This window comes from Fringilla coelebs (genome assembly GCF_963513975.1).
Source record: "Fringilla coelebs genome assembly, chromosome: 5".
NCBI classification, from domain to species: Eukaryota; Metazoa; Chordata; class Aves; order Passeriformes; family Fringillidae; genus Fringilla; species Fringilla coelebs.
In genome coordinates, this window is record NC_140033.1 from 48,656,248 (window position 1) to 48,676,730 (window position 20,483).

General features: G+C 46.8%; 1 protein-coding gene across 7 annotated transcripts in view; it reads right to left on the bottom strand.

The window, feature by feature from the left end:
- Positions 1-308: 308 nt before the first annotated feature.
- ZC3H7B (zinc finger CCCH-type containing 7B) overlaps positions 309-20,483 on the bottom strand; it is a 47,271-nt gene continuing 27,096 nt past the window's right edge. For all 7 annotated transcript variants that reach the window (XM_084205993.1, XM_084205996.1, XM_084205994.1 and 4 more), the window contains exons 16-23: positions 20,049-20,230; positions 16,400-16,485; positions 10,891-11,024; positions 9,206-9,311; positions 8,034-8,142; positions 6,213-6,346; positions 5,258-5,421; positions 309-4,500 (exon numbers count right to left, since the gene is read on the bottom strand). In XM_084205993.1, coding sequence (XP_084062119.1) covers positions 4,308-4,500; positions 5,258-5,421; positions 6,213-6,346; positions 8,034-8,142; positions 9,206-9,311; positions 10,891-11,024; positions 16,400-16,485; positions 20,049-20,230 — 1,108 coding nt within the window. In that variant the 3' untranslated portion in view covers positions 309-4,307. The remainder of the gene's footprint in view (positions 4,501-5,257; positions 5,422-6,212; positions 6,347-8,033; positions 8,143-9,205; positions 9,312-10,890; positions 11,025-16,399; positions 16,486-20,048; positions 20,231-20,483) is intronic.

The window sequence follows — 20,483 nt, forward strand, 5'->3', positions numbered from 1 at the left end:
GTGTTAATGCAGAGCATATGGATTCTTGGCACTAGCGGGAAAGAAAAACATCTTAAATACACCTAAAGTTCACTAGAACTGCGTGTCTGATGAAGAACTGCATCAACTGTTAATATGCACATAGGCAATTTTCCACTCAGCAAGAAGAGTAGCAGATTATACTTAAAGATGGGAGAAAGCCACAGTGGTCTAATACTTCATGTGCTCCCTTTGCTTCCCTCCTCACAGCAGGGAAACCCAAAAGCAAGATAAAATCCTTTGCAGGCTGTTTGAAGAACACAAACACGCTCTGGATCAGGATAGGGTTTAAAGTGCACACTTTTATTTTCTATTACAAAGGCTAAAAGAAGCAAGTTTGGTTTTTCTTTCTTTATTTAAGAACAAAAACAAAAATGTTGTTAAAACATCTACATATTTATTCTTATACTAGACCTTATGAAAGATACTAAGTTCTTTTTTAATAGTAAAGCGTGGTATTCTTAAATTATATTAATATGAAGACATATTAAAGGACTCAAAATCATTACTACCCAGCTCAGAACTGCAGCATCCCCTTGCTCTCTTTTCCTTTCACTTGCTAAAACCCATCAATTTTTAACATACAGTTTCATACAAGCTAAGTAGGGTATTTTTTGTTGATTGTTGTTTTGTTTTATTTTTAATTCTCCCTGTAAAGGCCTGGTTAATTCCAATGCCAGTGTCACCTAAATCCCTGCCCCTACCAAAGAATTTGGGAAAAGATTTTCACTAAGTCCTTCAGCTTTTAATAAGTTTCTGCTCTGTGTGAATGTCTGTAGTTATTTTACAGGATATGAGATTTTCTTCTAATGTTATAAAATTGAAACATCACTTCCTTTGTTAAAAACCCTTAAATTTGGTTCTGTGCTGCAGAATTTTCTTTTTCTTCTCTCACATGAATAAGAAGAGAGAGTTATCACAGGGTCTTGTGAACACACCACTAAAGCAGCCTCTACAACTTGTGGTTTATCTGCTGTAGAGTGCAAGCACTGAGCATTTCTGCTGAGAGCACATAATCTGCTGAAGAAAACCCTCTTGGCTTGATAAAGCAAGCCTGGGAAGTCAAGTGTGAAACTTCCTGCCTTTCACAATGTCCCTTTCAATAATATAAGCAAAGCCTTATATTAAAACTTTACTCACTAGTTAGCAGTATAATACTCTTTCACTGAGATGGGACTGCAAGGGCATCCTAAAGGGTTTCAAAAATGTGAACAAGGAAACCTGTCCCATCTCAAAGTTTATACCTAACTATATAAAACCCTCCCATCTTTTGTTATTACCCTTTCTCTATCCCAAATCAAAGGCTTCATAATTAAACTGGAGATGCTGCGTTTCCTGGCCTGAGTCCTTTTCCTTTACCCTCATTTAAAAGATTCCTTCGATACCACACACATATAATATTATATAGAGCGATATATTTAATACCTGTGTATATATGCTTCATGGGAAGGGTCACATATATACACACTAAAACAAGTCTGGTGACGAAGTACTGCAACACCACAGACCAGGTTATCATATCGGGGAAAACAAAGAGACACTTGATGCAACCCCCATGACCGTGGGCCTACCTCACCTTACTCTCACCTCCCCCTCTCCCCATCTCAGCCCCAGCCCAAACCTCTGAAGCCCCACTGAGCAGCTCAGCTCTCATTGCAGAGACAGGGAGAGGGGACAGTGACCCACTCTGAAACTTGTTTAGGTTACATGAGAAATCATGGCTCAGCGAACGCTAGAGTCACGCTAGAGATGCAGGTTTGTTTTAAAAATAAAAACCACATTCCAGTGTCCCCCAATCCAGATTTCCTTCCTTGGCATCTCTGCCCGAGAAGAGCAGAACAAGATAACCCAGGAGCTGATGCCTGTCTCCTCCCATCTCTAAAGCTGACCACTTGAGCACAAGGATGACCAGGAGAAGGTACCATAGCTACCACAAAGAACAGAGGAGAAAATACAGCACCTGACCACTCAAAAACTGCCATGTCTGATATTGCTCTTAGTAAACCAGAGACTACCACCCATATTTTAAGGGAGAGGGAAAAAAGCTCAGCAGAAAAGTGGTTAAGTTGCTCAGGAAAGAGGCCGAGTCCCCATGCCCCCAGGTATTTAAAAATACATGTAGATGTGGCACTTTGGGACATGGTTTAGTCTGGAAATTGGCAGTGCCAGGTTAACAATTAGACTTGATGATCTTTGAGGTCTTTTTCAACTTAATGATTCTGAGTGCAGAAGTGCATTCTGTTTACTTAGAGCACACTGTGTCTCTGGAAAGATTCCAGCACTCTGCTCCATAACTGGACCCTAACTATCACAGTGGAGCTGAAGCACCCTCCTGAAGGCTGGTTTAGAAAGATGACAGCTGCCCCACACCATCTCCCATCTCTCCTGAAGCTCTGAACCCCAAGGATATGAGAGCAGAGAGGAGTGAGAGGACGCAGCAATGCCAAAACACCAAGCAGTTCACGGCCAGATTGTATTTACCATGGATACAGCCCTACCAGCCCCAAGGGCTCCGAGACCACTGTCCCAGGAGAATCTGTATGAAAAAGACATCCCTGACGAAGGCTGGGAGGGAGATGTGCTTGTGTTTGACTGGATGGTGCCAACCATGCATGCAAAACTGCAGAGCACAGCTGGACTGCAGAAGAGAGAAGGAGAGGGAAGCTCAGAACAGGAACACGGTTACTGCTTACAGGATGAGACTGCCAGAAAGGACAAGGCTGGCATGCAGAGCAGTACTGCTTCTCACTGCTGCCTCTTATAAAAGCAAAACTTCCTCCCAGAGTTCAGCATTACTGATTACCTCATCAAAGCACACATCAGGCAGCACAAGAGCAGGCCGTGGCTGGGTCCCACTCATTCTCCACCACTGTCCCTGCTCTGGGTCACATCCTGGTTGCACTGTGCATCTGCAAGCTCCCTGCTCTGGCTCTGAGGAGGAGGGAGCTGGACCTCTGGTACTGGTAAACGCTTCCAGCTGGATTCCTATTAGCTTAATGTTGCCTGTGCTGCGCAATGGTGTCCTTTTAAATGGGTCCCCACCCAGTTCTTCTGGCAGTGCAGGGAAAAATGCAGCTCTAAGTAACCAGAAACACATGCCATTTAAAGAGTAAGAAAGAACACTATTACCTCCCTCCCTCCCTCTCTTCAGGACACAAGGCAACACAGAAACACAGGATGCTTTTGGTGACCACCTCCCTCCTGACTGATACTGCTGTGTGGACTTCAGTGACACACGGTGTGTCACAGATTCCACTACACCTCCTAGATGGGTTCTGTTTTACTTGCACCAGTCACATCAGCCAAAAAAAAAAAAACCCCAAGCTATCTGCCCTGAACACCTGCCACACACTGAAAAAGACATCTAATGAGAAGTCATCAACTTGCTTTCTGAATACAGTCAGCTGAAGTTTGAAGTCACCTACAACCCAGTTCCTGCTGCTGCAAGCAGTTTCATTACTTTGCTGCTTTTACCTTGCACTCCTTATACCACAAGTTGTTATCCTCCTCAGCACCAGTTGATGCCTCAGGGCAATACAGACAGCTAGAGCATAAGCCTAGATCTCTTAAGCCAAATCTAGTGGTTTTCCTTCTTTACACCACAATTTCTATTTCTTTTGGTACCAAACTCCCAGAAGAGCAGGAGGGCTGCAGCAGAGTAAGTGGCACTTAGTCTGCAGCACTGAGAAAAGGAACATATGAAATTCATGGTTACCTTTTCACCAGATTTCATAAAATCATAGAACGGTCTGAGTTAGAAAGGACCTTAAGACCATCTAGTTTCAATCCCCCTGTCATTTAGAAGGATGCCTTCCATTAGAGCACACTGCACAAAGCTCTATCCAACCTGGTCTTGAACAGTTCCAGGGATGGGGCATCCACAACTTTTCTGTCCCTCTCTCTCGGCTCTGTCCTCCAGACCTCTGCAGTCATACTCTGAATTGAAAGACAGAAGAATGACACAAGGAGAAATTCTCTGATTTGCAGCCCAATATAGACTGAATTAATTCCTTTGAAGGAAGGACAGTGAAAAAAAAAAGATGAAGTGGAAGGAGAATTAGGGGGAAAGAAGAGAAAAAAGATGGATCACAAACTCAGTGAGCGTAGCGTCGCTGGCCAATGAGAATTAAATTCACAAATTCAATCACTAATAAATCATCGTCTCATAGTCTTAAAACAAAAGAAAAGAAGAAGTTCTCATTGCGAGACACAGATCTCGCTCTCCCTGCTACTGCCACTTGGAAAACCCACCCAGTGTTTCTGCAACTGACAGACTCCCCCAGCTCATACTATACGTCATCCCGCAATAGGAAGTTGTATTTCCCGAAGTCATCGTCCCTGGGGCAGAGCAGCATGTCCTTGCGAGCTTTGGCCAGTTTCTGTTTCAGCACTTCCCTCCGGTCCAGCCACTCCGTCAGCTCGTCCTGCCCATGGGCGTAGCGACACTCCTCTCCCTCAGGACAGGTCTTGTTCTTCTGGAACCTGCCAGCACAAGGAACGTAGTCAGAAGGGCACCCCCAGTACAGAGGTTTGAGCTCTCTGTCTGAGATACTTGATCAGGACCCACTGAAACATGCTGTGAACTCTCCTTTTTAAGGGTGAGCTGATTTTGTCCTACAAATCTGTGTGCAGGTGGGAAAGACATCAAGGCTGGGAAAAAAACAGAGCAGCGAAACCAGCGGTGGCTACAAGAGGATTTAGTCAAGGGCACAAAAAAATGTGAGCTGGAACTGGACCAGCAGGGATGAAGAAAAAACAATGCACAAGAGAGGAAATGCCAGGTAACCACCATGAAAGACAAGAACCTTCTTGCTAACCAAAGTGGCATTTTTAAGCATCACAAGTTTTCTGAAGGCACCTTAAGGTGCTGATTCAGAGGGTGTGAGACATTCAAACCATTTAATAAGGCACCTGGGATTTCCCCAATCACTGGGCCAAGGAGACTGTTCAGCAGCCTGAGAGCATCCTGGCTATAAAGAGCACAGGTGCAGACAGGAAGCTCTCCTTTTCTAAAGACACATGCTCAGGAATGTGTTTTTATCCCTCAGTATTGTGGCTGAGCACCTCTATGATCAAACAGTAGCCTCACTGTCACCCAAACCTGTAATGTCATCCCACTCCTCCTCCATGGAGAAGTTTCCAAGAACTCTGTGAGAGGATGAGGAGGGATGACAGAGGCCCTGGGCCTGTTAGCCTGTCCCTGCAGCAGCAGCACAGGAGGGAGGTGAGACAATGGTACCTCTCGCAGAGCCGGAATTCGCCCATGGGGAAGCGGTAGCTCCAGCAGCTGGAGTCACTGTCTGAGGTGAAGACCTTCTCCTTGTGCTTCTCCGACTGGATGTGCTGCTGCCATTGCTTCTTGCTGTTGCTGTTTTTCCCACAGAGCCAGCAGTGGTAGCCCATCTAACCCGTGCAGACAGGGAAAAAGGCCAGTCAGTGCAATAACATTCACGTCCATTGGCCTTCCCTATGCTGGCACTGCTTCTCCCCCTCTCCTTCCAGTGCATCCTGGAAGTTCCACTCAGTCTACCCACACTTCTCTGCCACACTGTCTTTGGGGAACTGTGCTGACACTAAAGGGGAACAGAGGAGATGCTCTGTCAGAGTTTACCTATGACTCAAACAGGCTCAGGGGACAGGGCAGCTCAGTTCATTGACATGGTGCCCTTACCCCTGCTGATGGCCCCAGTGGGGTCTCATTGCAAGGCTCCCAGGTTCACAGGCAATGCAGGACTCTTCAGCGGCACAGATCCTTACATCAGTACCACCCACAGCATAAGGAAACACTTCTGCCTCTAGTTTTTCAAGGCTTCTGTGCCAGCTCTTCTCCAAGCTTCTCCCTCTTCTGACAGGCCTGCAATGGTTTTGCCAGCTTGTCTAGGAGCAGGCAGGAACCCTGGAGAGAGGCTGAGCCCACGCAAAAGGGAACCTAAGGTAGACTCCTAATGACTTGGGGATTAACAGAAAAGCCAATGTAGAGTCTTGTTGACCCCAGGTTGATCTCTTCCCACTTCAGCTGTGCTGCCCCTGCTGTGCTGCTCCAAGCTGTCCATTTAACCTACATTAATACAAGCTCTGTTCCACTAGAGCAATGCAGTCCCTGCTAGCCACACCTGGAGCACAGGAGAGAGGTAGGCTGGTAGCACTGAAGAGGAGGAGGAGGAAGAATGAAGGACAAGAGATCAGCTTATTACCATGATGTCCGCATAGTCAGTGGGCATCTGGATCTGTTTCTCCCCTTCTCGCGAGGTGAGTGGTGTCCCCTCTCCAGGCTTCCCAGGATTGTGTTTCTTTAGCCACATGTCATAGGTCTGCTGCATATCTAGTACTGCACAAAGGCAACACATGAAGCCACTCAACAACCTCCCAGCCGTGCACAAACTATGAAAAAAGGACAAATGCTGGGGCAGCCCTTCCCTCCCCTCGCCTGTGCAGCAGCACCAGACTGAAGGCCTGTGCCCCAAGTCACCTCTTCAGATAAGACCACTGGGGAGAGGAGCCAAATTTACAGCCCACCACCTGGCATGGGAGGTGTCTTCTACCAGTCCAGGGGCAACTGTGACAACAGCCACACAAACTTTTCAGAAAGGTGGCAAAGTGCTGCAAAATCACATTGGAATTCATCCCAAAATATGATTCTCCAAGAGGCCTGATTCTACTTGACCTCAGGAGACATCTTATCCAGCCAGGAAGCTAAGGCATGGCTGGTTTCAGATCCATCTCTTCCCTCTAAGCCCAAGCTTCATGCTCAGCACGAGAGAGTGAGGACAGCCCCTGAGCAAGTTGGCCACAGGAAGCACTGCAGAGAGGAGGAAGACCTAATGATAACTTGCTCTAAGTTCAAAACCTGCCCAGAGAACTGCAGGCAATGTTTCTCATGGCTTTTGATTTAAAAGCCACTCAACATACTTCTGAGAAGGAAAATTTGAGGTGGAAGTTTTAACTAGACATCTACCTTTGCAAGATCAGCTTGTGAGAGAGGCTATGGAAACATAAATGTTTGCAGATATCAATATGATGCTCTAAGTGTGATGCATTAGTGATTTACTCCTTGCTAAATCGGTGATTGAGGAACTCAAGCTAACTGGGGATAATGAATGCCAGTTCCCCCAAACTGAGACAACGCTGTTGTTTGAAGATTCACCTTTATGCTTGAGCAAACACACCCAGACTGGTCTGATGTGCTTTAAAGGCCCCAGCAATGAAATACTTTGAACTGCAACAAGTAACAGTTTGGCTCAGCAGAGAGAAGGACCCTCCACAGAACCAAAAAAACTCAGGGGAGACCAGAAATCCTTCAAGCTTTCCAGCAACTCCAACAGAGGTAAATGAGGACCTGGACAGCTGGCCCTTTTCCCCCAGTCTCCTGTTGATCTGAATAAACAAGGATTTCTGCCACGGAGCTGGCTGTCCAGGATATGGGCAACCCCCCCAACTATCGCCCAAAAGGTAAGCCTGCAGAATTAAATACAGACAAGTTCCTCCACAAAAGCACCACCCAAGGATGTTCTCATTCAGGATCTCAACTCCACCCCTTTGAATACTATGCCATGAGCAGGGAGTGCCACAGCCCAAGACCAAGGAATACGAGCAGAAATAGGTAAGATAGCCAAGGCAGATAGAAGACAGACAAGAAAGATACAGGAGCAGCTACAGGCCAGGACTGGTGCTTTGGCAGAGCTCCATATAGAGCCAGGCCTGGGACATTACAGGCAACTGGAAGGACAGTACAGGGTGGATTCAAAAGTGATGCAGAAAGAGAGGGCAGCAGTGAAGCAATGTAAGACATAAAACTATTGTGCATTAGTCCCACAGCAAGGGACTCAAGAGATACATGTCCATTTATGAAATGGGCAGCTGTAGACAGACCTGACCTATAACCCCACATAAACTCATGGCAGCAGCCTTGTTCAGCTCCATCTCTGTTGTCAAGAAAATATCTTAACAGACCCTCCAGATGCCCAAATGTCCTCTCCCCCTCCCCAAACTCTTTGGCCCACATTTTCCCCACTCACTTTTATTTTCCTTCATGAAGGTCCACATGTCTCTCTCCTCAGGGCTGTGGGCAAAGGAGCAGTTGCCCACATACTGGCATTTCCTGCCATTCTGTGCATGGATACACAACTGTTAAAAGACAGAGAGAAAAATTTAGCATCTGCACAATCAGTCCTTGCTAGAGGGGAAAGTGGGTTTGATGACCAGCTGGGGCATTAAATTGCACAGGAGAGGTTGCAAACAGGACACTTTATTTATCATTAACTCATGATTCTTTTCCTCAGTCTCCTGATGACATAAACACACAGGCAGTTCAGCACCTGCTGCCATTTCCATAGGTGACTGGGTGCAGATACAGGGCAACAGCAGGGAGCATCCTGGACTGACCCAGTAGTGTTTCCTGCTGATGAAGCTGCTGGTCCCCAAAGGTGACTCATTCTCCACCATCTCTGAGTGGGTGAAGAGTGGCCTTACAGATTGCTTAGACCACACTGGTGCACACACAGCTACCAACAGCATCATTGCCAGAGAAAATGTGAAACTTTCTAAACATCGTATTTACTGATCATCTCTTCTCCCCCTGTCCTGGCACAAAAGGAGCACCCATCATAGGGTAGGGGAAAGGATTTTTCTCCCTTCAGGGAAAAAAGAAAGGAGAGGGAGAGAGAAACTCTATCACAACATTTGGGGCTGGGGTTGGAGGCTGGATATCTGTAATTTTCCTCAGCACATGACTTTTTAGCTGAGTTCTTAGTTTCGCTTTCAAAACCCATTGTGAGCAAGTTTGACAATCTATAGCACACAGTCACAGCAAAGGCAGGGATAGGCTTCTCCTAAGCGTCTCGCCTCTTACCCACATTGAGAAACCCTGACCTAAGGGGAGTGTTAAATTTCATTCCCAAACCCTGTGCCAGCCAGAGATGCATTAACAGCTCTTGTTATGCATTAGCAGCATTAATTTCGAGCACACTGGAAACTCGCATTTGTGCGTAGAGTAGCTTAAATGGGTGCTGCTCCTTCCATTGCTTCATCTTTTTGCTGGATGTATTTTGCTGCCATCAGTCTCATCTCAGCCATCATGTGCTTGCCTCCCTGACAAGTCTTCAAGGGAGCAGCCCTCAAAACACTGCACCGTGGTGGAAGGGAAAGGGGAAGGGATGGTGCACCTGGCCATGGCGGGCATGGGGCTTACATCATATTGCTGTGGGAAGTTACGGATGGAAGGCAGCGGTCGGACTGACACCCACTTCTTCTTCGCTTTGGACATCACCAGCAGGACACGGCGTTCCTTCGTCCAGCTGAAGAAGAGAGAATAAATCAAGAGAGACATCAGAAAGAGCAGAACAAATGTTCTTTATCTCAGAGACCCTTAAATACTGAGAGATGAGCAGATCCTCCTGTCCAGCTTGTCCCTGGCTGTTCTGAGACATGCACATCTGTGATGGAGAAGCCACAAGAAGGCTGTTTTAGGAGGACTTCTCCCTGTAAATATTACCTAGTTCTAGGGTACCTCCTTTCATAAAGCCACAAAAGTCTCCCCCAAATCTCACATGGCATCACCATGGATTATTAAACAGCTGCATTCCATCCCTTGGCACAGCCAATTCTTGTGCAATCAGATCCATGAAGAACACTTGGGAATATTTTCTGCTTGAAAGGTGCAATAGAAGTGCAAGTCATTACAAGCACTACCTTAGGAGCAGTGCCAGGAAGTATTTATTTTCCTGCAGCTCCAGCAAGGGATTACCAGGAGATACCCTGAGCAAAAACCCCAGCTCTATTCAGCAGCTGCACAAAGAGGTGTTATTTTTCCCATCCCAGGAAGCAATCCTCACCCACTTACTTCTTCCAGAAACTGCTGCTTCTGTCTCTTCAACAAAAGTTTTACATTTACAATATTAAGCTGGACTGTGCCTTTGTGGCTTGTGGTATGGGAAGACAAGTTCTATCAACCCTTCCATCCTATCCCTGCAGGCTGCCTGGGTGAGACAGGGCAGAAGTTTCCATGACCAAACAGTGACTTCCCAGCCAGCATTTCCCCTTCTAGAGGGCTTATAAGACCAATGGGGACAATTTTTTTTAGTGGGGCCTGTAGTGTTGTGACAAGGGATAGTGTCTTGAAACTAAAAGGGGGTAGATTCAGACAAGATATAAGGAAGGAATTTTTTATGATGAGGGTGTTGAAACACTGGCACAACCCAGACAGTTTGTGGCACAACCCAGAAAATTTGTGGCACAACCCAGAGAGGTGGTGGATGCCTCATCCCTGGAAACATTCAAGGTCAGGCTGAGCAACCTGATCTAGCTGAAGATGTGCCTGCTTATTGCAGGATGGCTGGATTAGATGACCTTTAAAGGTCTTTCCCAATCCAAACTGTTCTAGGATTCAAAGCTTCTATCACATCAAACATTCTAAGAGGTGCAAACAGACATGGCATCCATCACAAAAGCAATGAAAGAGCTAAGGGAAACTAATTTAAAGAAGCAGGGTATCTTGAATAATTTCTGATTGTGACCTGACAGACATCTGCAAAGAGCTAAGTGTATAAATACGTGCAAAGGAGAACTCTCTTAGTGGCCTTGGTAAGAAGAAATGATAGGAACTGGGAGAAAAGGGAATTGTGGGATCTGGACTGCCTGTGCCAGGAGTAACAGTCTTCACGATGCTGGCAGCAAATACACACAGTAAAGAGAGAAGGAAGCTGGAAAACAGCTATCTGCAATGCTTGCTATAGTGACAAACACCCCAAGCAGTGAGAGGCTGCTAGAAAACCTTACAGCTCTTCCAAAGATGCCAAATGAAGCCCTGGAGAAGGTAGGATGAAAAATTCCTGCCCTTGAAGAGGGGTAGAGGAAAGAGAAGGTTGAATTGCTCACCAGTGGGGGGCTTTGGCACTACAGTACTTGAGGTCTTTATCTGGTTCCACCAGCTGCCCGTTCCTCCAGCACTGGCCACACACAAATTTCATCTGGAGGTCAAAGGTGCTTGACGTGGGATTCCGGGGAGAAGCCTGGGGAAAAGAACCACAGCCTCAGGCAAACAGAAGCAAAATGAACCCCCCCAAACCTGCCACAGAGGTGCTGGCAGCTCCCTGCATGCCTGTGTGCCAGCAACAAGCCAGATTAAATCAGCTCTCCTTTGCCAGTGTTAGCCGGTGGCCCAATGGGATACCAGACAGGAGCAAAACCACTGCTTGCTTCAGCATGATTTCCTGGGCTTTGACATCTGGCCAAAAGCACAGACAGCCTGGCAGCTTCCAGCACTGACCAGGCCTGGCTGTGAAACCCCTGCAGTGTACCTCCGTGTACAGACAAGCTCTGTGAGACTTGCCCCAGAGCTTAATCCCCACTTCCCTGCAGAGAGGGCAATCCATGTCCCACTCTGCCTGTGGAGAGCGCTTGGTCACACAGCCGAGAGAGGCACCTTGGGAGGAAGCTGGACCATATCACAATGCAGGACACAAAACTCCTGCTTTTGGACCAAGAACCTTGTGTCACACCTAACATTTGACACAATGAAGTCAGAGCTGGGTCCTCTTGTTGATATCCTTCCAAGCCTTTTCTGGGCAGGTTTCCATCTCACAGTTCCTCTGCATTGCATTTTACAAGCAGTTAAATCACAGTCTCTGGACAGAGGTACAATGCACATATTTCATATCTTCTCAGCCATTGCACTTACTGCCCCCACCCCACCTGAAAAGGCTAGTTTGGGATTACGACTAACAGATTGTGGAGAAGGAAAAGAAAAGGAGCTAATCTCATATCACTGCTGCCTCATGTCTTCTAAGCAAATCTCTGGAAAACTGTTTTCATTCTGTATCATCACTGGAAGAACATGAGGCTGGTGTCTCCAGTTCATTTCCAAACCGAAAAACAAACCCAACTGGATGCCAGTGGCCCTGGGCACGGGAGTATGTGAGAGTACAAGAAAACATCCCGGTCATCGAGCTGGCCATGAAGCACAAAGGTCATGCACCAGCAAAACAATTCTCTGACTGTCAGCCACATCAGCAGCCCATGCCACCTGCCATGCCTTGACTTTAACCCTAAGCATCTCACAATAACCAGACATGCAAGCTGTGCCCCTGAAGAGCAGGTTTCTGCCAGCAACTGATTAGCAGCAGCATGGAACCTGGCTGCACCCCTCAGTGAAGGGAAAACAGCAAGCACAGGCAGCACAGAATCAAAGCATTTCCCAGGAGACACCACATCAGCTATCAACTACCACTCTGCATCCTCCAGACTTTTGGAGAAACAGAGCTGAAATATATAGGGTCCTCTGTCACTGTGAAAAGCTGACTGGGGAGCTGACCTCACCTGTTCTGCATACATGAGGCCATCAGTTCTCTGATGTCCCAGCAAAAGGACCCTCCAAGAGAACCGGCATCTCTTTTGAAAGAGATAATCTCTTTTGAAAGAGGGTAATCTCTTGCCTGGGAGAATGACCTTTCTGGTGGCTACCAGCACAACTTGTTTATCACTTGCTGTCAGCTGTCACCTGTGCTGGTGACCACCAAGAACACATCAAAGTGGCTGGCTGTGAAATGAGCAGAGTTGAGATTTGGGCTACCATGAAAGGCAATAAGGTGCCTCCCTCTCAGATATGTGGCCTTCCAACAGTAGCTTTAATCTCCACTTGGTCTCCAAAGGAAGTTCCACTACCGCTCTTTACTTACCCATCAAACCTATAGGCCTATGGTAACAAAATGGCACTTTTAGCATATTCCCTTTTATCAACCCCATGCTATCCTCCTGGTGACACATCTCTCACCACAGCCAGGAAGCTTTGCTCACACCTACTGACCCAGCAAAACTAAACACTGAGTGTCTGCAGAAGAGACAAGAGATCAGAGAGAAAGAAAATATCTCTCAGGTAGTTCTAGTAATCTGGGCTGCTTTTTCCACAAATTCTTAACCAAAAGAAGCCCTGTGCATTTCTTCATCTGAGTCATGCAAACTGTAGGTCAATCCAATGGGCATGTATGCTCCCAGGGGATTAGGAGCCAAGCAAAAACTCAAAGCAGCTCCTGTTAATGCTACATGACTGTATTTGTGAAGGCAAGACACATACCTGGCAGGCTGCTGATAACCAACAGTGTGGAAATTATATCACATGAGGCTCTAGCAGACGAAGCCAGGCAAAAGTGCCGTGGGCTACGGCACCGCCCCTTGCTACGAAGCCAGACAATATAGTGCTAGCTATGCACCATGGCAACCAAATAAATACAAGTCTCTGGCACGACCGCTCTCCACTTCAGGCTCTGCAGAAAGCAACAGACCCTGCATGGCCATTCATGTCTCCTAGCTTCAGGAACTCCTCTCAGCAATACCAAAATGTTCTCTGGAGAAGCCACAAACCTCAGGGTATGTGGAGCCCAGGTTACTCAGCCACCTAACTGAGTGAGCTGTACTTAGGCGCAAGTACTCCTTAATGGAGAGGCTTTTTTCTCTCCAAGCTTAAATGGATTATTCTGGGGTGAGCTTTCATGGGGGTTCTGGTGCTGACTAGGGGAATAAAAAAAAAACAGCTCTTGAAAACCAAAAAAAAAATGAGAGCTACAACCCCTCAGTTTGCTGGGATGTGATGAGAGGACACCCAGCTCCCTACAACAGCCCCTCCTGCTGACTGGCTCTTCAATCTGTGGCCACTGGGTTAACTCCTACAGCAGCTGCTGTGAAGCCAAATTTGTGGGGCCAAGTGCAAGATTCCTGGCAGGTGCTTGGCAAGCAGTTTATCTTCATTTTTCATTTCTTGCTAAGCCTCCTGACCTTCACTGTCAGAGCTACTGGGCCCCTGCATGCTGCCTGCCTCTTTTCTCCCCAGCTGGACAGCCCTGGGTGCTGAGTCCAGCTGGCAGCTGTGACAAAACTGCAGCAAAATCCCCTAGAGCGACTTCGCTTCCGCTGACCAGAGGGCAGTGGAGTGAGAGTGGATCACAGGGGATGGTGGGAAGGAGGGGTCTGTTTTTACAGCACTCCTGGGAAGTTGTCTTTGCCAGGCAGCCAACTTTGAAAGCTGGAAGGACGCTGAGAAAACTCTGAGTCATGTTAGCCTGCTTGGACAGGAGAAAACAATGGCAAAAGTAAACATCTCTCAGCAGATAGCTAGTCCTGCCCGCAGGGCCTTCGGCAGCAAGCCTGAGTCTCGTCCCAAAGCACAGCCCTGTGGCTGAGGACGTGCTGCTGCCAAAGCCATGGTGTGCTACTGCAAACACATGCATCTGACTGACTTGACTGTCTCCCTGCACAGTGCCAGTGCCAGGCTGGCAATTCTTAGAGATGGCTGGTGGTGCTGCTGGGAGGCACTTTCTCACTGTACCAACACGGCTGCTGCTTTGCCTCTGCACCCTGGAAGGGGTCTGTGACAGGCATTTGTGAGGCACAGCCAGACTTTGCCATTGGTGATTAGCCCTAGCACTGCCCACAGGGCCCAGAAACTGTAGCTCTCTACCCATCCCCTGATTTAGCAGGCTCTGGCATTTCCTTTCCTGATCCTCTGCCCCTTGCAAGGCCCAGCAGCCAGAAATGGAACCCTCACTTAGCATCCAGATGCCATGTGCTTCAGAGGACATGCTCTGACCATGCCTGCTGTACAGCTTGTTCTTCTAGAAGCAGCACCTCCACACAAAGGTGAATTTGAAGCTACAAGGCTTACAGGAAAACAGCTGTCCATTTATCTTTTTTTTAATCCCCTCAATACACACGGAGAATGGTAAGACAGAGCTTTGCTTTCTTGAAAATGCAGGTAAATTCACAGCAGGCAGGACAGAACCAATCTCTGGACTGTTCTCTGGGGGCAAGGCACATATGGAGCAGGGATTTCTGATATAAATCCAACTGCTGTCACAAACTGCTGCAAATTCACATCTAGTTTCCTCCCATGTGGAGATGCAGGCCACTGCCTCTGTCCCCACACCAGGCAGAAAGAGATCACAGCTCTGGTTGCAGGGACTATTCAGATCATCCACTTCTCATATAATACTGGATGTAGAAACTTGTCCTGCTCAGCTTCCTGAGAGGTTAGAACATATTCCTTAAGCAAGTCAGACAGTTCTGGGAACTACAGACTTTGGTTATTCTTGCTTATTCTGGACTGCTCCTTCCCATTCCTCTCCTCCAACCGTTTCAGACCACACCAGCTGCACAGGTTTATTGCTGAGCATCCCCTTGAAGATGAATCCATCTCATGCAGCATAACCAGTGCATAGGTAGACACAGAGCCCACTGCAAGTGTCAGTGCAGTCACCTGCATCTTTTCTGTTAGGCTGAGTTATGCCCATCAGACCTTCCCACAGATGCTTCCCCAGCATCAGTGCCCTACAGCCTTCAGAACACTGATGGCACACAACAAAGACAAAAACCAGCAGCTAAACATCACATGAGTGACTCAGATTCCTCTCCTATAAAAGACCTCCTCCACAGGGTGCTCACAGACTGCACTTGGCACGGGTCTCTCCAGAGGAACTCCTGGGTGACAGATCCCACACAAAGGTGAAACACTCTTGCACGGACAGTAAGGCACAGGCCAAGGGATGGCAAGCTTAGGTTTGCCAAGGTTAAAGATAGCTGTCAAATGGAAACAAAAAGGATTTACATCACTTTCCCCACCATTGTCCTGTTCTAATGGCAAAAAGTGCTTTAGTTCAAACTAAGGACTGGGCTGGGAATTGTCCTCACTGGGTGGGCTCTGCTCCTACAGTACAGAAATCCCCTCTGGGATAAAAAAAAGGGTAAGACAGAACTGCCCATAGCCAACAAGACAGAGGAAAGTAAACAAAGAAAAAGCCCTTTGCTTCTAACCCCTCTCACACTACCCTGGTATGCTCTTGGCAGTGCTGGAGGCTGCAGCCCTTCTCACTGAGAGACTGGTGGCAAAAAAAAGGCAAAGCTCCCAGCCTCCTCATGGTAAAGCACCAGTAAGGTCTCTGTCAGCCTCAACAGCACCTGGGCTGCCAGTTCCACCCACTCCTGCATTTAGATCAGACAATCATGAGTCATTCCTTAGAAGTCCTTCACACTGCTCTACCGCCCCTTGGCCACTAAAGGGCAGCAGGACACATTTGGTCCCCACTGTGTGACCACTGCCCCAAAATCTCCCAGTTTCACCAGCAAGGTGTCACAGGAAACAACATTCTCATGAGTGCTGCCCTCAGTGACCTGGAGGCTTCACCCTAGCAGGGAACAGAGCAGATCACAACACGGCAAAACAAGGCACAAAGCTCAACAGCAGCACTGCAACCAGGAAAGCTCTCAGCTCTCCTCCACCTCAATGGCCAGCCTGGTCTGCCTGGGACCTGTCAGGCACAATAGTGGGAGGAAAAGAGAGAAAGGGCTGGAACCACTGGGAGCAAAATCTGTCTCCAAGCCCTAGATGGCCCTTACTTACCACGCTGTTGGCTGGTTTGCTAGCATGTGCCTCCATCTGCTGCCAGTACTTCTTGGACTCCTGCACAATATCTTCATGGGTCATTCCTGGGAACAAAAAGGAGACAGAACTGAGCTACGCTCCTTTGGCCAAGAGAAGAGAGGAAGGGGTTGCAGGACTTCTTCGTTTGGGCTTAGTAACCCCTGAGTAGTTGACAGCTCCCAACAGTCCCCCTGGTAATGTCAGGACCGAGTTGTGGCAGAACCCACCACAGAATATGTCTAATCCCTTGCTAAGGAAGCTCCTCTCCACACAAGCCAAACAAAAGGAGAAGAGTTCAGTCTCCTGGGCTTGTTCAGACTTGGCTTTCTGCTCAGTCAGTCTGCAAAGAACCCAGACACTGCTTCCAAGCCAATAATTCTTCACAAGGCTCAAGAGCTTGACCAAGGCTGTCCCTGACCCCCATACCAGCAGATTCTACCAAGGTCCTAAAGGCAATGCTTTGTTACTATTGATCTACTGTATATGGAGTTTTTGCTTCTAGCTTGGAAGATCATAGACACCCACTGAGACATCTAGCATCTGTAAGACCCCACAACTCTCACCTATTACCTGCTGGGATTAATTAGCCTGTTACACCTTCAAGTTGAGAGGGCTCCCAACAGGCAAAAAGGAAAGGTGAAATTCAATACAAATAGACACCAAGCACAACCAAGGCAGCAAGGAAAGACCAGCAGTGCAAAACTAACCAAGGAACAGCTGCTAGTAAATAACCAGCAATGAAAGATCTGCAAGGTCTCAGATATCAGAAATACAATATCAGACAACAAGAAAAAGGATTGGTCAGACCTTATCTAAGGAATTAGCTCCTGACCAGCTCAAGTGGTGAGGGAACAGCCTCTATTAGCACCAGCCAGCTAGATGGGCATTCAAGTTATTAAGTGCTCCAAAGACCCCAGACAGCTGCCAAAATAAACTGAAGCAAATATCTTGCACAGGCAGCTGATTGCAAGGTGGGTGCTGAGGATGGCCTTGATGCAGCATCCCCAGGACACAGACATTGCAAATTTGATTGCTTTGCTGATGCCTACAGCTTTTATTACTGAAGTGAGGTGTTCCCCAGGAATATTATATAAACACAATCATTGATCTGGGAGACAGATCAGAATTTAAGGGCCACCAAACAAAGTTTTCATCTCAGCTTAGGCTGTGTGTAGCTTGGGTAAGTCACAGCATTCCTGACCTCAGTTTTCCTGTCTGGGATTTCGGCTGTTCATGTCCCCATCAGGCACCACTACTGCCATTTGCACAGGGTTTGAACAGGATGAAAAGCACTCAGAAAACTTCACCATTCTTCATGAACATTTGCTCAGGTCTTTAAAATGGCAGTTACTGCATACCTGGTATTGCTCACAGATCAGAGCTGTTGGTGAACATTCTACCTCTTGACCCTTAATCCCAAAAGAAATGGTGTAGAGTTAGAAAAAGTGCAACTCCCTCTTCCATGTCCAAGTATTCTAGGGTCAGACACAATGATGATTTGTATTTTGGGGACAAAAACTCTAAATCTGGGAAAACCACAACAAAAAATTTACATGCTGTACTGGACCTGGCAGGAAAGGGCTGAAGCAGCTCCCACCTTCTCTATTCTGCACACCTGTGATCCTTGGGGTGCAGAACCAAAGGGAGAAGCATATACAGGTCTTGTCAGAAAACTAAATTTCAAATATAGTTCTTGTGACTGCTTCTTCCAGTTCTAGAATTCTGAACTATCTCAACAATAATGTCTAGAAATGTGGTGGTTGAGAAAGAAAAACCCTCACAAATGTGAAAGGATGGTTTCCAATCTCCAGCTTTTCAAAGCAGAAACTGTCACAAAGAAATGAGCTGGGAACCAAAAGGCCCATGTGTTGATTACTTATAATATTTCGGCATCTTTTGCAATATCATTAGTGAAGACAAAGAGTCTGTTATTACCACTGGTTGAAGAAGATAGCAAGAGATGCCTGTGAAAAGCCATAGTGAACAAGAAAACAGTCTTGCCTGTCCAATTTTCAGATCTTGGGAACCTTTACTCCACTAATACAATCCTTTATTCCCATGAACAAAGCCAAAAGCTCTGTAAATGCTCAAATGGCTGTGAAGTGTTTCAAATGTAAGCTGCCCTCTTCCTATTCTTGCTGAGCAAATAGTGCCCCAATGAAACTTCCTGCTCCAAAGCTAAAGCATTCCCAGAGAATGGTAACAACTACCTTTAATCTCGGTTTCCATAATGAAGGCTACACTTGAGAGAGGCAAACTTAACAAGGAAAGCAGGCTCATATATACAGCCCTGCAGAAAAAAAACCCCCACAAGATAATGTCTCTCCTGTTGTTGAAAAAGGTGGATCATTAAGCACAAGGCTTAATGATCAACTCTGCAGCTTAACTCATGGCTTGTTTCATCTCCTCAACTTTCCCTTTGAAATAATTTCTTCAAATACAGAAGGAAAGAAGAAAAAAAACAGCTTATTTTTTCTGCAGGATGAAGAGGAAGGAACACAGAGGGAAGGAAGAAGGGAGCAAAGAAACTTTTCAAGTAACAAAACCTGACCTAAACAACTAAAATAAACCAACCATGGGATGGGGATAAAAGCAAGATACTTGAATATTAGAGTGCCCAGAGTACAATGAGCAGTATCAGAAGCATGTAGGGCAGCAATGGTGGCCCATGACTCACAGGCACTGTGCTATCTTAGAAATTCCAGAGCTGTAATTTTTTAATATCCTGAGGCCACAAGTAAATGAGGGCAAACAGAAAGATTAAAGATGGCATTTGCCACAGTGTGGTCCTTGTTCATCCCTCTCCCTCATGAGCTGAAGCCAAAGCCAAGGACTGCACTGAACATCAATTATGACATCAAAGAATGGTGAGAAACATGCATAATGTGTTTCCTCTCTGAAGTACTCCCATTACCAGGCTGGGTGTTGCACTAAATGAGACCCTGTAGTGAAAAAACATGTAGGTAGCACTGTGTGTGGACTAATACCTACACAGCCAACAGGACAGCAGCCAGAGAAAACCTCCAATATATCAGACAGAGACAAAGTGACAGGACTGAAAGTGCCAGATGTGGCAGTGTCATTATATGATTTCCCTGAGTATAATCTCCATAAAACCCTCTCCTAAGGCATGTCATCAAAGGCTTTTTGGGAAACACCAACTATCTTGCAATTTCCTGCTGTTGGTGAATTTGTTTTGAGAAACTGGAGATTCACAGCCTTCTTTATATAAACAACTGCTTCGTCACCTGCGCTGCCATTCTCACTGCAAGACATGTTCACTCAGGGATCCAGCTGCTATTGCACAAGATGTAAGCACCTAACAGCTCTTGGGATTCACCTCTATCTTCCTAACTATCATTTTAATTTATTCAGCTGGTCCCAAGGAAAAGGCTTTCTGGTCTGCAAATTATAATAGCCCTCTTCCTATAAATGGACAAGGGCCAAATCACCACACAGAACACCTTGGTCCTCTCTTTTGTGTCCCTGAGGAGACAGAGTAAGTAATATGCAGGAGCAAGTGACACCTTCTCAGTAGTTCCAAATTGCCTTCTTTCCCTCTCAACTGGCCGTGGGTACACACTGGAAGAAACTCAGGTGTACACAACACCAGCCAAGTCACACTCACCTGAATATTGCTGCAGCAGCCAGACCTTGAGCTCAATGAAACTGTGAGCAAAGTGGCAGCTGTCCTCACGCAGGCAGCCGTAACGCACCTCATGCCGGCACACGTCAAACTGGAAGTGCTCCTGGAACTGACGGATCTTGGAATATTTCAGGGAGGTGGAACGCACAATGTGGACCAGACACCTGCAGAAAAATACAAAGCACCAGAGGATCAAACCCTCCCCGCTTCCTCCTTACCTATGACATCCAGACATTTGACTGAGCAGGCAAAGGACACAAGAAAATCAACACTGGAGAGATAGATTCCCTCTGGGAAATCTATCTATCTGGCAAATCCCTGCCCTCCCACCCTATCAAGCCTGGGTAGTTATTTTCACCCTGAGCACATGGGTGATGCTCTGCCTAAGTTCAGAGACCAGACAAGTTTCAAAATACG